A 17,704-nucleotide genomic window follows, 5' to 3' on the forward strand; every position below is an offset into this window, starting at 1 on the left:
CTCTGCCTTAAACCTACTTCTGCCCCTCAGCTGAATTCTTCCCTTCAAGGAGGCAAGAATCATATGGAGTTTGACACAGACCTGTAAGGATTTGCCTCTGATAACATGATCATTGGAAGACAAATGAGCAGACTGTGAGAGAACAACAATCATTTATGATGTCTTTCCTTTTTTTAAATTTTAATTCATAAAAAGCTAGGTTGTATAAGACTCACATACCTTCTCAAAGTAAGAGATCTTCAACTCAGTGCTATTCAGGTCTCAATTCACATAGGATTTTTTTTTCTTCTAAAAAGCCAATTTCTTTTCATACTGAATCCAGCACCAAATACAAAGGTTTTAGATATATATTTGTGGGGGGCATGGTTGGGGAGACAGGTAGAAAAAAAGAGAAAGTATTGGTTTCAAAAAGTGAGTCAATGAATGACTACAATGAGTACTTTTTGCAGATACTTCTGAACTTACAGGAAAAAGGGTGAAATATTTCTGCTCTCAGTTTAAGGAAACTGAGGCAAAAGAAATATATAAAATGAAAGTTCATATGAGCAAATTTTTTTACTTAACCCACCAACTAAGCCAGTAAACCGTATTGCTGGATTACACCCACTTCTAAACACGATTTGTTTTTTTAAAAAAAAAAAGTCACGAAATGAAGCAGGGGAGAGAGTGGCTGTGCAGAAACAGTTCCTGACTTGGAATAAAGTGAAGATTCTTGTTGCTCAGGTAGGATTGATGATGCCTTGATTGGCCAGCATGACCTTGAAAATCCATCAGGGGTAGAATGGGAAAATAGCAGCTCCACAGTGCTTGTTCTCTGGGCCTTCACATATTGCATTACTTTTAAACAGCAAGGCAAAGTGTACCTTTTCTGGACTCTCAGGATACTTATTACTGGCCACCAGCAGCTGCAGCTGTTCACAAAAAAGAAAAACAGGGAGAGAGAGAGAGAGAAGATGAAGAGAAGGCAAATAAAAATGTAGCTTTCAGTGTGCTTAATGGTTCTGAACAAGGTGGCCAGAAATCTGTATTGTCCAAATGTGTTCATTTTCCCACAAAATTTAGCATTTTAATGTTCAAAATTTTTCCATGTTTCTTAGTTTGTAAAGGCTTCACAAATTCTAAACAAGGGAGAATGAATGTACTACTTTTTTTGGTAACATTTATACATTATTGCTTATGTGATGAGTAGATAAATGCATTCCTTTTATATTTTTCCAATAAAAGAATTCCTCATTTTTCAGTAGATATTCAGTAGATGTTTACTGGGTGGCCATACACGCTATGGAAAAATATCAGATGAATAGTATGCTATAGCATTATATTATCATTTAAAATAATAAAGATAACAATAAGCTTTAATTAGAATTTAGATCTTATAAGTCAGAATTTTCCATTCTTAAGCACTAATTTGATGATATTAAATTATACAAAAGCATTGCTGGTATATGTGATGTATGTGCTTCAACCACCTCATCTTCTGCAAAGACTAGACAATTCTAATCAATTCTCACTAAGGTAGACTCCATCCCAGACTCTATTTCAAAACAATACCCCAGGTAAGCACTGTGGGATGAACAGAGTGAAGATGGAGATAAAACCATTGCTCTCCCAGTGTAGGAAATACAAAGGTTTGCCTAAACTGCGGAGGTAAATACATTGAATTGAACTTTCACTCTTTCACAAACAAGACAGTCAAGAAATTTTGGGGGGTTGGGGAGGAGGATGGAGAAGGTTGCGTAAACCTACAAGGAGGGGGAGAATAGGGGAAGAGACAACAATGATGAAATTTTAGAAGCTGGAAAGCAGACAGATTAATGATAATGACTTATCAATTCTAACAAACTGAAAAGCTAAGCCAGGGGAGGAAAAAGACAGTAAGCAACATACTTTACACATAAAATCTCCAAAATGTTCAGTAATTTGTAGCAACAGGTACCTCTGGAAGTAAGGAACCAATACAAAGAGGACGTTTTAGCTGTCTATTTAAGAAGCAGTCAAGCTTGGTGGGGCGAAGGGGTGGGGGTTATTAAAAAATGAAGCAGCAGCAGTTAGAGCCTGAGATGGGCTTCACTTGGTCCAAATGAATCATTGCTCCCCACTCCCCACCGCCTTTAATCTGGCAGAAGACAGGAACAATTTTTTCTAAAAAGAGTAAAACAGAGATGCTTCCGGGCTAGAAGACCAGAAGGAGTGCTGCAGTAAAAATAGAGGGCAAAATGAGCATTTGTAGGCTGAAAGCTGAGCCCCACCGGTGTCGTCTTTCCCACTCAGGTGCTACAGGTTTGCCAAGCAAATCTTTACTCTCTGGGCAGGAGTTCGGAAGTAATTTTTCTGAGGAATCTAATCAGCCTAAGAGAAAAAGCCTAAAAATACTGACATTGGGGTTCAGCAGCAACCCAGGCAGAGTCCTCCCATGAGGATCTGCCCACAAGCTCCATCCATGTGCTTAGAGCTTCAAAACCCACCTTTGCATCCTACCCTGAAATATGAGCTGAGGGTCACAAAGCAGGGGATCACCAAGCAGGGGAAAAAGAAAGGACAAAACAGCTTAGAGAAAACAGACTATAAAAGGCAAAGAAACATCAAAAGAGTTATTAATATTCTCATAAAGACAAAACAAGCCATTACAGTCATTAAATAAGAACAGCATGCTGTTTAAAAAAGAAGAATTAGAGAACAAAATAGCTTGCGGAAACTAAAATTATGATAGCAAAAGCGAAAAGGCCGAGATAAATGTTAAAATTTAAAGATAAGGAAATGTTCATGGGTAAAGCAAAGAGACAAAGGGAATTTAAGGATGAAAAATAAATTAGAAATTCCACATGCAAAAAAAAAAAAAAAAAACAGAAAATGGATGGAAAGAATTGGTAAACAATTCAAGAAAATTCCCTTCAACCAAAGAGCAAAAGAATCCATTGATTCGTACACAAGGAATAAAAATAGATCCATGCAAGACACACCATCACGAAATTCTGAACATACAGATAAGGAGACCCTAGAACTTTTCAGATTGGAAAACCAAACAGATAATCAAAAATACAAGCTGTTCAAGAAAGACTAAGAATCACAATGACTTTAAAATTCTCAAGAGCAAGTGTGGAATCTAAAAGGCAATGGGAAACCTCTGAAAAAATATTATTTTGAAGGGATATTATTTCTAATATAATTAGATGAGTATTTTTTGACACCCACACTATCAGTCAAAAGGGAGAGTAAGAGAAGACCAATTTCAGATACGCATGGTCTCAGAAAATTTGCCTCTCACATACCCTTTCTTACGTGCAAAATGTGAGCAAATCAAAAGAGAGGAAGTTGGAGAAAATGGAAAACACGATATCCAAAACAGGATAAAGTGACATTCATCCTTCTGAGTGACATTCATCCTGCTGAATGACCGTGAAGAAAAATTAAAGGATAATAGCTATATCCTAGACACACACCAGTTGAAATTGAAGAAGTTCAGAAGATTCTGGGAAAGATTTCTCCAAGCAAATGAAATGGATAGATAACCCAATATGTCTGAATATATTGAGAGTATAATTCAATAAATACCAGAGATTTGGAAATTAAATGAATCACTGACAAATATATATAAAAAAAGAAAATGTTTAAAAAGAGAAATGATGACTTATGAATCCTGAGAAAATTTTAAAGTATGCACAAGTATCATAGTTTACTACTTGGCTCAACTGTGAAGACTGTGTGACTATAATCATGTATACTGGCCTAACGAAAATAATAATATAACTACATAGGTAGAATGCATAGAGAGACTGGGGCAAGAGTATAAAAAATGTTTAAGTATTATCTATTAAAATTATTATATCCATTGTAGTTAATAATTTTAATAGATAATACTTAAAACTAAAAAGTCAAGAAATTACAACAAAATCAGGTAATTTAGAGATAAATATGTAAAAATCAACTAAAAAAATAGTATTTGGATGCCTGGTTCTGTAGATGATCATTGTCCTGCCCAACCTTCAGAAGAAGGAATCCCTTTCAATATCACTTTAGGTTTTAGGTATCCACCTTTGTGCCTAGGACCCACTAATGGATGTCTCTCATTAGATATTCAAACTTGGGTGGTCACATTACCATCTGGTCACTCTGTCCCTCCTTTAGGACACTTGGAATCAGGGCTCTCATTAAAACCTCTAAGGCAGATCAAAACAGGAATCACTTATTATATTCACACATCCCAATATAAGTCTTTAGGACCTGCGTGTCCTCTCAACTTGTCTTCAAATGCTGACAAATTAATATGGAAGGATTGCGTTAGTTCAGAAGGAACTGTGTTATCTAATTCTTCTCTCTAAACCATTGCTGATTGGGTTCCTAAAGGTCATATTACTAATGATTGCTCTCAGGGTCACAGAGATTGTTAACATTTTCTCTAAGACATTACTTATCAAAAAAGTAGTGACAACCCTCCCCTATTATATGGGAGATTTAACTCCTTTTTTCCTTTTAAGTGGAAAGGGCAGAGGTTGCCCCTCCAAATCCAAGGCTCGTTGTTACCCACTTAGGACCTGAACATTCAGAATTATGGAGGTTGACCATAGCTATGACTGGTACAAGAGTTTGGGCTGGAGAAAGTGTTATAAGTAAATCCACCTTGTCACCTCAGAAACTAAGACAACAGATTGATTTACACTACTGTTTCCACACAGCCAAAAATATCACTATGGCAATCATCAAAAGGTCAATTCAAAGATGGGACAGTAAAGATTATGAGGACTCATACCCCCCTGTTGTCAATGTCCCCCTACCACCTCTCATACAACCTATTCCCCCTACCCCACATTCACAAAAAAGAATATCATCCCAAAATATATATACTATCTATATGGAATCCAACAAAACTATACCACTTAAAAGTTGTGTTAAACCACCATATATGTTATTAGTAGGAAAGATGCATATTAGTTCAAAAGCCAACATAATTACCTGTGTCAATTGTTACTTGTATACTTGTATTGACTCATCCTTTAATCAATATCATAGTAAATATTACTACGTCAGAGCCAGAGAAGGTATTTGGCTCCCCATAGCCTTACATAAGCCTTGGGAATCTTCCTCTTCTACCCAAGTTATTAATAACATTCTACAGAAAATTCTTAAAAGGAGTAAATGATTTATTTTTACATTAATTGCAGTAACAATGGGCTTGATTGCTGTTACTGTGACTGCTGCTACTGCTGGAGTTACACTGATGTAACTACATTGTAGTTAATATATAGTTAATTATCTATTAAAATTATTAACTATAATGTAGTTACATCAGTCTATTCAAACTGCTCATTTTGTGGATAAATGGCAAAAAATTCTACTCAGATGTGGAATTCTCAGTCAAGTATTTTTTTTTTTTTTTTTTGTTATACTTTAAGTTCTAGGGTACATGTGCATAATGTGCAGGTTTGTTACATATGTATACTTGTGCAATGTTGGTGTGCTGCACCCATCAACTCGTCAGCACCCATCAATTCATCATTTATATCAGGTATAACTCCCCAATGCAATCCCTCCCCCCTCCCCCCTCCCCATGATAAGCCCAGTGTGTGATGTTCCCCTTCCCGAGTCCAAGTGATCTCATTGTTCAGTTCCCACCTATGAGTGAGAACATGCGGTGTTTGGTTTTCTCTTCTTGTGATAGTTTGCTAAGAATGATGGTTTCCAGCTGCATCCATGTCCCTACAAAGGACGCAAACTCATCCTTTTTGATGGCTGCATAGTATTCCATGGTGTATATGTGCCACATTTTCTTAATCCAGTCTGTCACAGATGGACATTTGGGTTGATTCCAAGTCTTTGCTATTGTGAATAGTGCCGCAATAAACATACGTGTGCATGTGTCTTTGTAGTAGAATAATTTATAATCCTTTGGGTATATACCCAGTAGTGGGATGGCTGGGTCATATGGTACATCTAGTTCTAGATCCTTGAGGAATTGCCATACTGAGACCCTCAAGGGTCTCCTGAATACAGCAGACTGATGGGTCTTGACTCTTGATCCAGTTTGCCAGTCTGTGTCTTTTAATTGGAGCATTTAGTCCATTAACATTTAAGGTTAATATTGTTATGTGTGAACTTAATCCTGCCATTATGATATTATCTGGTTATTTTGCTCATTAGTTGATTTACATTTTGGCTTGTTTTTGCAATGGCTGGTACCGGTTGTTCCTTTCCATGTTTAGGCTTCCTTCAGGGTCTCTTGTAAGGCAGGCCTGGTGGTGACAAAATCTCTAAGCATTTGCTTATCTGTAAAGGATTTTATTTCTCCTTCACTTATGAAACTTAGTTTGGTTGGATATGAAATTCTGGGTTTAAAATTCTTTTCTTTAAGAATGTTGAATATTGGCCCCCACTCTCTTCTAGCATATAGATTACAAATGCAATGTGATTGGAATACTTCTGATTTTTGTATAATTCTGTTTCAGTATAATGAGTCTGTTCACAATTGGGAATCAGTAAAACACCATTTACAAGGAAGTGAAGATAATCTAAGTTTAGACATGAGCAAGCTAAAAGAACAGATTTTTGAGGCCTCTCAAGCACACTTAACTGCTTTACCCGGTGTTGAAGTTTTAGAGGGTATATCTAAGGGGTTATCCAATCTCAACCCCATTCAATGGGTAAAATCTTTGGGAGGATCTACTATCATTAATTTTGTTCTGTGTATAATTTGTGCTATTGGCTTATTGTTCATGTGTAAAATTGGAAAAAATATTCTTCAATCCAATCATAATCAGCACCAAGCTATGATTGCTATGGTTCATTTAAATCAGAGAAAAGGGGGAGATGTAGGGATACTCCTTGAAACTATTGCTACGGAATAAAAGATGAAATGCTCCTGATTATTGTAAATACAAAATTGCATGCAGGATTGTGTAAAGACAATGCCAGGTTGGACACACAGCATGTGATGTGTTTCCCGTTGCAGAGAGCCTATGAATGGATGTGCAGTCAGGGAGGTTTCACATCACCAAGATTCCTATCACAGAAAAGCAGATGTTCATAGCTCTGGGAATGGAATGTGACCCTTGTGGAGAGCCTATAAACGGACACATGCCAGGGGGCACTTGTTGATATGGATAAGATAGGGCTATGAATGCCCTCATCTTGCCACGGCTCTTCTAGGCCTCTTTAGGGTTAAGGTATACTCCCTTCTGAGAATTTCTGGTCTAACCAGTTGTCTAGCTTCACATCCTGTTTCTATGGATTATTTGTAACCAGCTTTTGCTGCAACTGTTACTGCTGATTAATATCTTGCTAATCATAGGTTATAGAAAGACTGTGTTTCTGTTTTAAGGCTCTGTTAGAAATTACTGATGCACACACTATATTGTAAATTCTTACCTCTGTATACTGTACTTCTGCATACAGATGTTATGTTAAAGAATTACTTCATCCCCATGTGACCATCTCACCTCATAATTAAATGACCCTAAATCCCTCACTAACCTACCCCCACCCTCACTAAACTTAATAATAAATGCTGGTATATCCAGTGCATTGTTGGCACTGTGGGACCAGAAGGTGGTGACCCCTCTGGACCCAGCTTTCACTATCTTGTGTGTGTCTATTATTTCTCGACCTGCCGATCTGTCTGGGAACAAAGAGAGCCCCATTGCATTGTGGGCTGCTGGCCAGATCCTGCAATACTGAAGACTGGCCACAGTGGCTCATGCCTGTAATCCTAACACTTTGGGAGGCCAAAAAGAGAAGATCACTTGAGCCCAAGAGTTTGAGAGCAGCCTGGGTAACTTAGCAAGACCTCACTTCTACAAAAAAATGAAAAATTAGCCAGCCATGGTGGTGTGCACCTGTAGTCACCCACTACTCAGGAGGCTGAGGAGGAAGGATCACTTCAGCCTGGGAAGTTGGAGCTGCAGTGAGCTGAGAACATACCACTGCCCTCAAGCCTGGGTCACAGAGCCAGATCAGGTCTCAAAAAAAAAAAACAAAAACAAAAACAAAAAAACAAAACCAACAAAAAATAACCATTTCCCTATATTTGTATGGTCAAATAAATTGCTATTTCTTAATTAAACCAATTTGAGTGTTTTATTACTTACAGTGGGGACACAGTCCTACTAATATAAAGAGTTTTAAAGTCAGGAGTGAGGAAAAAGTTGGAAAAGGTTTTCACTAAAGTTCTTAGGTATCACCTCTCCATGGGGAACTCAAAGCATATTATTAATTTTGGCAACTAGAAGTTGGCTTTACTCTAGTATTTTAAAAATTAAAGAGGTTTTTCAAAAAAGAAAGTTTAATGGATTAGAAAGGGCTTCTGGCAATCAGTGGTGGAAAGCCCAGAGGACTCTCTTGGGATCTTCTCGCCAAATCCTTCCACGTATGAAAATAGTCAACATGGGCAGGAGAGCAACTGCATTTGTGTCTGCTGTTTATATATGACTACATGGGGGATTTCTTCATTTTCTGCGCATTTTTAAGGTCACTTTTAAAAATCACTACTGCCAAGTTTACACACCCACATTTTCATTTCTCTTTTTTCCCTCCCAACAGAAAGCAACCAAATTCCCTGAATATGATGCCTGAGAAGGGCTAAAAGGTGGAAGGTAAGGACTGTGGAATGATTTGCTCATGGCAATAATGCCACTCACCATCCAATGGAGAAAAAGCCAAAAAAAAAAAGAGAAAAAGAAAAAGAAAAAGAAAAATTACAAACGTAAACATATCTCCAACCTGCTCGTGCAGCTGCCATTTTCTTGTTTCGCATTTTGTTCTCCAAAGCTTGCTACACAATAAAATATAAGGGGAAAAAAATTAGATTTCTCAGTGTTTTCTACTTGACATTAATAAAGATAATATTTCTATGAAATAAATTGTATCTTACCATTTTCATCTTCTTTTTTAGATCCAGATTTGCTGCCTTCTGGCCCTTGGCAGTAGCGTTGAGATAATAGATGGTCAAACTAAATTAAAAAGAAAAAAATACAATTTAGGGTATATTTCAGTTCCCCAAGATACTTCTTAAATTTACATTAAGTAAATTATGAAATATCAGCATGGGAATGAACATTAAGCTATTTTCTACTCTAAATCTCTTGTCTTACAGATAAAAGCTGAGGTTCAGAGAGGTAAAAAGATACACTCAGGATGACATAGGGATGAAGCTGGGGTGAAGTTGGCAAGTTGGGGCCCAAGGCTCCTGATCCACAGCCTGCTCTGTCTGCTATTTCACACTGCCTAATATTAGCTTTTTCCTGGAAATGTATTAACATCAGTTTAAATCGTAATTGAAAGTAGCATTTTAAATGGATGGCAATGACATCCCAGAGAATGGAAAACCTACTGCAGCTTAGGGAATATGTCGAACAAAAAGGAAAATGACTTTCTGCCTTAAATTTCGTCCTTTGGCCTTTGCAGCTAAGAATATAATCCTCATAGGCATAGATAATGAACATGGAATTTTTTTCCGTAGAATGTATTGTTTGCATTTCTTTCTCCCTCAAAAAGAAAATGTTGTATAAAGGAATATTCTTGGATTTTAAATGACATTTACATTCTAGAAAGGGCAAATTCTAGCCAGACAATTCTGTTAAAAATAAATATGCTTATCTTTACTTAAGGCAAAACGAACAAACAAACAAAGAAAAAATGCAGTAAAAAAGGTAACTTATATCACTCTTTGCTGCAAATAACTGGATATTGAACACATTTCTTCTACTCCCCAAAATGAAAGACAATATCCTTTATGAGCCATCTGGTGCTAGCAACACAATTTTTGACATGGTTTGGCTGAGTTTGTTTATCTCTTACATGAGTGATGGGAGTTTAACTAAAATTACGTACATAAATGCATGCAGGGCAATATCTGGCATGAAATAGGTACTCAATAAATGTGTATGTGTGTGTGTGTGTGTGTGTGTGTGTGGTGTATTATAAGGATTTTCTTAGAAAAGTTCCTGGATTCAGAGGACGAACTCAAAGATTTCTCAAGTCCTTTCAAGTTCTGGAATTCTCTTTTTATTCACCATGATTTTCTGCCTTGTAATGCACATTAAATAAGTATTCCTCACAAATCTTTTTCTAGTCTCCAAAGGAATGAAACTGCCTGCAGAGAACTAATCTGAACTCTGCTTAGATACCCAAAAGCCATCCAGGTTGATTTAATAAAATCCACTGGGAGAAATTCAAAATACCAGTACAGTTCTCTAATAAAAAGCTAAGCCAATTGTATGGGCCTCATAAAGTAGAAGAGGAGATCTCAGAATTTGAAAAAATCTAATCAGTAATAAGCTAAAATCTGAGTTTTAAATCAGAACCTCAGAGCCACAATCAACCTTTCAGTATATCTATTTGACACGTGCATAGGGCCAGCTTTCCTCCAGGCTGTCCAGATCAAAGCAAACTAGGTCCTGCAGGCCGAAGATGACTGCCAGACTGCTTTGTATGGCCCATGAATTAAGAATGGTTTTTCCAGCCGGGCGCGGTGGCTCAAGCCTGTAATCCCAGAACTTTGGGAGGCTGAGACGGGCGGATCACGAGGTCAGGAGATCGAGACCATCCTGGCTAACACGGTGAAACCCCGTCTCTACTAAAAATACAAAAAACTAGCCAGGCGAGGTGGCGGGCACCTGTAGTCCCAGCTACTCCTGAGGCTGAGGCAGGAGAATGGCGTAAACCCGGGAGGCGGAGCTTGCAGTGAGTTGAGATCTGGCCACTGCACTCCAGCCCGGGCGACAGAGCAAGACTCCGTCTCAAAAAAAAAAAAAAAAAAAAAGAATGGTTTTTCCGGTTTTTTTAATGGTTATATGAGTAATTACTTAATCAATATCCTCAATTTTGCCTCTTGGCCTAATTTCTAATTTGCCTCTGGCCCTCTAATTAGGAAAAGTGTGCTGACCCTGGGTCTATACCATCTCAGACAAGTAGCTTTCAGCCCATCTGAAATTCCCAGATTCTGATCCCTGTTTGGTGCTGCAAGTGAGTGTAGGAAATTAGTGTGAAGGAGAAGACATGAGTTTAAATTCCCCTTATTAGTCACTTGACTTGGGGCAGAACTTCAATGTGTTATTGATAGTACGATTAATGAAGCCAACTTCTCAAGGCTGTTATGGGAATTAAACGAGTCAGTGTGTAAATAGGACCTGAAACAAAGGCAGTGTTAATTCCTTTTAAACACTCTTAGGACCGATTGCTAGATCTTTGGATTAAGGCATTTGAACAATGCCACTCCTTCACTTAAAAATAAACATGTCTCTTAATAAATTAAGAATATGGTAACAAAATCTGACATTTACATTGTGTGTGTGTGTGTCTGTGTGTGTGTGTTTTAAACAACACCTCACTCATACCACTAAAAGGCCTTGACTCTCAAAGGCCACAGGATACTGATTAACATGCTCTCAGAAGCCACTGTATCATGGACATGTAGAGAAAGAAAATCGTTTCAAAGGCCATCTGGTGAAACATGCTGCATTCAGTAGGTCATTTTCTAATGCATCTGTGCCAGAGATTTACTATCAGATTCTTAATAGCACTCCATTATCAAGGTTATGTAATATATAATGGTAATCTGATTTACTGTTTAATTATCCCTACAGGTTATTAGCTCTCCCTCACAGAAAGCCTCACGGTATAAAGAAGTGAGCACTGGATTTACTGTCAAAGGATCTGCTTTAGGTCCTTCTGTGACCATTTTACTCTCTCTCTCTCTCGCCTAGAGAAAATCGCTCTCTTTCTGTAAATCAAGTTCTTAGGTTATAAAATTGAAGAAGATAAACCTACCCTCACTACTTTATGTGGCTTGTGATCATGACAATAACTGGGTCAGAATCCCTGTTCATTTACTGCAAACCACTGGGAGTTTTCTCCCTGAGATTTCCTCGTTTTACCTTTATTTAAATGAACCAAATCCTTTGCATCAACTTTGTTCTTAAAGTGTTCCTGGGGTTGTTTAATATTTACCCCCTGACTGAGTGGTGGCAGCTCCAGGCATTCTATGTAGGAGGCACTCAGGGACTCAAAGGAAGCGATGGATGCTGCTTTTGGCTCTTCCACAGCAAGTCTATACTTTTACTTAGAATATAAGTTTATCTGTGGTGGCCAAGAGTCAGAAGCCAATGAAAGTTATATGAAAACAAAAGTCATCTGACAAGTTCCCCTTTGGAAATCACTTCTGACTTTGAAGGGATAGACTGCAGAAACTTCCCAAGATGCTCTGGTCCTCTGATTCTATTATTGTGAACATACTGTTATTGATGGCCCTCTAATAACAAGGACAGGGAAATTTTTAAGACCCTTTAAGCCCTTGACCCTAAAATATAGTCTATAGGGCCCCCAAGGGGAATATTAACTTAGAGGCTCATTATTTCTGTATATTCACAGCCATCTGCTTTATGGAACAAGAGGTGGAGGCCGGGCTGTTGGGGGGAAGCTCAACGTACCGATTAGATTTAGCATTTAGCATTTATGTTTTCCTTGCTTTAGCTGTTTACGGATAATTATTGTGGTTACTTGGGAACAAATCTTATAATCCTGGGGAAGCAAAGACAGATGCAGATGGCTGTGAATTACATCCAATAGGATCAGAATATGGCTCATGAATTTTAGCCTCTCATCACCATGTAATCAGTGTTGAATTTGGATAGGTTACAGCACAACCCTTAGGGAGAGTGAGAGAGCTGAAAAAGCTGAAATGTAAAAGCAGCCAAGAAGAACATCACAAAGGCTCTTTTTGTGAGGAGGGAAAGCACATACACCATCACCAAAATGACAGCAATGACCAGCCCAGGGTTTGAAAGCTGTCTCAAGATCTTCGCCATCCAGCTTGGGAAATCATGCTCCAGCGTCTCTCCAATGACTTCAAACATTCTATTTTTGCCACTGGGGGAATTAAAAAGGGGGAGAGAAGTTTATCAAGAAGATATGGAAAAACCATGGTTAAAGCAAGAAAACTGGAAATCTTTCTCAATTACTGCTTAGGTCCTCTTTCAGGTTAGGAATCTGATGTTTAGCTACAACTGCTGACACTTTGACCTCATGTAGTCAATATATGGGTAAGATGCGATAAATATGATCCCAATATAAACATATAGTCAAAGCAGTTAGGAAAAAAAAAAGATAAGACTATCTATCCTCCCTTCTCCAGCACCTCAAGTCATAGCTGATGAATGTGGTTAGAGTGGGGGATTCAAATTTTATGAAATTATCCCTACCCACATTTCATCTTTTTGGGAGAAGATTTTTTAAAAACTATATTTCTAAGATTTTGATTGAAATATATTTTGTAAATAGCTTATAAGTCTGCCTCTCAGTCAGCTGCTCTTGTAGGAGTACACTCTCTTTGAGCTAAGTAAACAGTGCACTCAATTTTTAATTAGCCTTGGAAATGAGAACAAGGAATAGCCCAGTGGAATAAAATCCACATATAATCCAATATCTCTTTCCATGCAATAGCTTCCATCTTATATTCCACCAGACTTCCTTCATCAGATGTGTTAATAGGTAAGGTAACCACACCGAATCATGGGTTCTTTCCCTCTCAGTTTCTTCTCCTGGACAGGCCCTAATGAATACCAGCTTAGCTCCACTGCTCAGATCCATGAAGGCAAGTATCAGCTCCTATAAACTTGGAAAATGAGAACAGGATGTCTTGACTTACTAAGGAATGGCTCATCATGATATTCATAATATTCATTACACCATTATTTTCTCTGTATATGCATACTGATTTTACTATGAAAAGATGTGATTTTCAGAAGAGATTTGGGTTGGGTTTCACTAGATTATACGCATCATCAGAATAAATGTTGGTGCAACATTTAATACAATGTTTAGTTTTGCTTTTGTATTTTAATCTTTAAGCATTTTCAACTACTAAATAACAATGACACACAGGTCCCAGATTATGGTTTTTTTTCTCCTGGTCTAACCAATACTATCTTCCAGCAGACAGAGAGACTCCAAGTATCTTGTCAGTAGTCATTGCACTACAGCGGTACAAGGTTTGCTTCACAAATTAAAGATCTACACACTAATTTTCAACACTTATGATACATAAGAGGGAATGAAGCTTACAAGCAATATAAGATTATAACTCTCTATTCCAAAAAGTTTTATTTTTCACCATTCCATTCTAATTGTTCATACCCCTCAACATAGCCCCAGCCAGATGGAATACAGGATATGCAGATAAATTAAAAGTACCAAAAAAAGATAAGACGATCTATCCTCCCTTCTCCAGCATCTCAGGTCATAGCTGATGAATGTGGTTAGAGTGGGGGATTCAAATTTTATGAAATTATCCCTACCCACAAAGGCCTTCTCAGCATCCAGTGTGACCCAAAGCAAAGTTACTAGGTCCCTGGGGATTCCTGTGTACCTTTTTCAGGTCAGGCCTTTCACCAAAGCAAGGAGTCCAGATACCTTAATTACATACAAATTATGGAAGCATCTACAAATCCCTGGCAATGCCTTCTCCTGCCAGGTTAGCCAAAGTGTGTTATTACACAATATTCTCAGAATTATTTTTCCAGTTGTCTGTGTCTACCCATAGTCCTGCTGTAGGCATAGCACCACTCTGGATTAGAACAACTTATGAAGAGGTCTGTTTTCCCAGCTGGGTGATAAGTGCCACAGGGCCAGAAGCAACGCTTAATGCATGGACTTACCCCTGCATCTCCTCTAGTGCTTAGTGCACAATAAGCAGTCATTATTCATTCTTTCATTCAAATTATTGACCAGCACTTTACTGTGTCTAGACCCACAGAGATGGAAATGCTCTATCCCCAATCTCTAGAAGTCAGCTAAACTACTAAGAAAAATAGATGCATAAAGCACGATTGCAAATGAGCAATATAATAGCAGCGTCACAATATAATTTTAACTTTTAATACTAAAAACCTGCACCTAGTATACTGATAGCAATAGAAGGCAGCCAAATGCCTAGGCACATAGGGGCAGGTACCTGGTGAAATGCCACCTCCAAGCCAAAGACAGTTTAAAGCCTGAAAGCCAAACTCCAAGTTAAATCCTCAGACCGGATGGAGAACTTGTCTTCCTGTTAGGTACACTTTCCTCTGATTCATCCCCACCCTTCACCTATTTTACATATACCTACCCTTTCCTAATTGGTTTTCTACACTGTCATGTCTACCTTTGAGTGATATCTTCACTTTAACCTTTTTTGCATACTCACAAACCAATCAGCACACACTGTCCATCTTGTGCCTATAAAGACCACAGACTCAGTTGGTTGGTGGAGGGTAGAGACAGCCTGACTTTAGGGAAGAGACAACCTGATTTTGGGGAAGAGGACCTGCCCTTCCTGGCCCCTCTCCAACTCCCCTCTCTGTTGAAAGCCAATTTCATTACTCAATAAAATTCTCCACCTTCACCATTGTTCAATAATCCTTGTGACCTCATTCTTCTTGGACGCTGGACAAGAGCTCAGGGCCCACCGAATGTGGGTACCCAGGAAAGGTTGTCACACTGGCCCTTTGCCTTCTATGGTGGAGGGCAGCTGCCCCACGTGACGAGGCAAGGAGCCAACTGAACTGCTAACACACTGCCATCCATCAGGCTGAGGATGGTGGAACTCAGGAAGCATTATAACACTGCCTCTGGGGCTTCGGGGTCATAGGCACCCTCACTTGGGCACCGTAGCATTCTCCTCAAGGTGACACTCCTGGTCTGGCCACAGGCCCCACATGGAGCTTGCTCCTGTGTCAGTGCCTGGTGTGTCTAGCCAGATCCCGCACTCACTTGCCCACATGCTTCCTCCCACAAGGGGTTAAGCACAGCAAGCCGAGTAGACAGGGCACCCTCTGTGAGTCCAGCGAAGGGGCTGAGAAACATCTTGTGTTAGCACAAGCTCAGTTATGAAAAATTATGTGTAAAAGGCAAACCAGAATATAAAACGCCAAAACGTTGTTATTTCAGGTTTTCGAGATTATGGACCGTGCTTCTTTTCATGTAAAAATATTTCTACAAAGTTTAGGTTTTCTAGCATAAACACATATTATCTTTGCAGTAAGATGAAAATACATGAAAAAATAAAATTGTCATAATGTAAGCAGGGATGTGTATAAAAACCTAGAGAACTATAAATTGTTCAGAATTATTGACATAGATGGGAGTAAACATCAAATGTCAGGAAATGCTATAGAACAATTAGAATTGCCTTCATCTGGATATCAAATAAATAGTTTTTAAATTGTCAACTATTTAAGATAAATCCACTTACTAGCCTATTGGAATAATTTCTTGGAAAATTTACCCTCTCTAGCCAGGTCTTATAAAACCAGACAAACTAGAATATCTCATCACATTGCTTTACTGAATGGATAAATGCACTATAGCCATCTTACCTGAAAACTTCCCTACACTGGAAAGCAACCAGCCATCACTGTGTTACCTCCAGTAACTTGGTTCAAATTTATATTTCCTAAATTGCTGTTTGCCCAGGATCCAGATAGAGTCAGACAACCTTCGCCAGGAAGGTTAAGCAAATCACCTAAAACTCAGGGTTCATAAAGATGACATGCTATGAGGCACCCACTAATACAAGCATTCTCACCTCACTTCTATAGCAGGACAATCCTTTCAAACTTTTAAGTCCAGACAAATAAACAATGTAAACATCCTTTGGCTCCAAAGTGAGGAAACTGACATGAAAAAAGAAAATCTAAATAGCATAGAGATACCCCTTCCCAGTTGTGTGAATAATTTGCAATTAACTAAAGCCTTTGAATGGCATATTTCTTGAATTTTGTACTCCGAGATTGGTTAGGGATTTATTGAGACGAATGTCTCCATCAAGACTGTAATTTCATATTTAGTCTCCAGATGTCACTGTCTGCATTATTTATTTCAGTCCACTTGGAAACACACACACACACACACACACACACACACAAAATGGAATTAACACAGCTTCTCAACATCAGTTTTCTGAGTAGATAGAGCTCCAGCTAGTTTAACTCAATCAGCTGGCTTAACATTTTCTTGTTTTCCGGCAAAGCAATAACTCAGACTACTGTTAGAGTGAAAATGTCTCTTACATACTTAGTCTGTTGGCAATGAACCTTTTGACTTTAATTAAATAACTTGGGTCTGACAACATAAAGGGGAAATTATATTTGGGCATTACAGCATCATGCATATCATTCACATGGCTTTTTACAGTCTCATTTCCTTCACTGAAAAGGAGAAACAGTTCAAGTGCATGCTGGCCAGTGACTCAACAGGCAGAGATTCTTGGGAGAACTTGTGGTAGATTCATTTCTAAGGCCCTTTAGGGAAAGAAACCTCATCCTCCAGATGCCAGGGACTTAGTTTTCTGATATGTGTCATAGAGAGAAGAGAGCTCTGTCACACAGAACTGTAATGTATATCTCTAAATTGGATCAAGGAGCCATTGTGACTCTTGATTCCTGAATTGAATGATAATTGGAAGAGAATATATATGTGGAACAGCCTTAATTTTTTTCACTAGCATGTGGCATTTTGGATAACAAATTGGGTGGCCCTCTTTATGCTCATTAGTATTTAGTAATAATTCTCTTTCCTAGGTAAAATGTGGGGTATTCTCTTTCTCTCTCTCTCTCCCTCCCTCCCTCTCTCTCTCTCTCTCTCTTTCTTTCTTTAAGGTAGTGATACACAAGAGAAGTAGTGAGAGCTGACCATGTCTGGATGTGACGGCCCAGAGTCAGGCAAACTCACATCCAGACCA

The 17,704-nt window shown here is 38.5% G+C and overlaps 1 protein-coding gene across 1 annotated transcript in view; it reads right to left on the reverse strand.

Moving 5' to 3' along the window:
• Window positions 1–538: 538 nt before the first annotated feature.
• Window positions 539–17,704, reverse strand: part of TMC1 (transmembrane channel-like 1) — a 190,132-nt gene continuing 172,966 nt past the window's right edge. Inside the window, exons 18-21 of the mRNA XM_011947044.1 lie at window positions 12,730–12,855; window positions 8,861–8,939; window positions 8,710–8,761; window positions 539–911 (exon numbers count right to left, since the gene is read on the reverse strand). Of these exons, the coding sequence (XP_011802434.1) occupies window positions 889–911; window positions 8,710–8,761; window positions 8,861–8,939; window positions 12,730–12,855 (280 nt within the window). The 3' untranslated portion in view covers window positions 539–888. The remainder of the gene's footprint in view (window positions 912–8,709; window positions 8,762–8,860; window positions 8,940–12,729; window positions 12,856–17,704) is intronic.

Source organism: Colobus angolensis, unplaced genomic scaffold (genome assembly GCF_000951035.1).
Source record: "Colobus angolensis palliatus isolate OR3802 unplaced genomic scaffold, Cang.pa_1.0 Scaffold257, whole genome shotgun sequence".
Taxonomy (NCBI): domain Eukaryota; kingdom Metazoa; phylum Chordata; class Mammalia; order Primates; family Cercopithecidae; genus Colobus; species Colobus angolensis.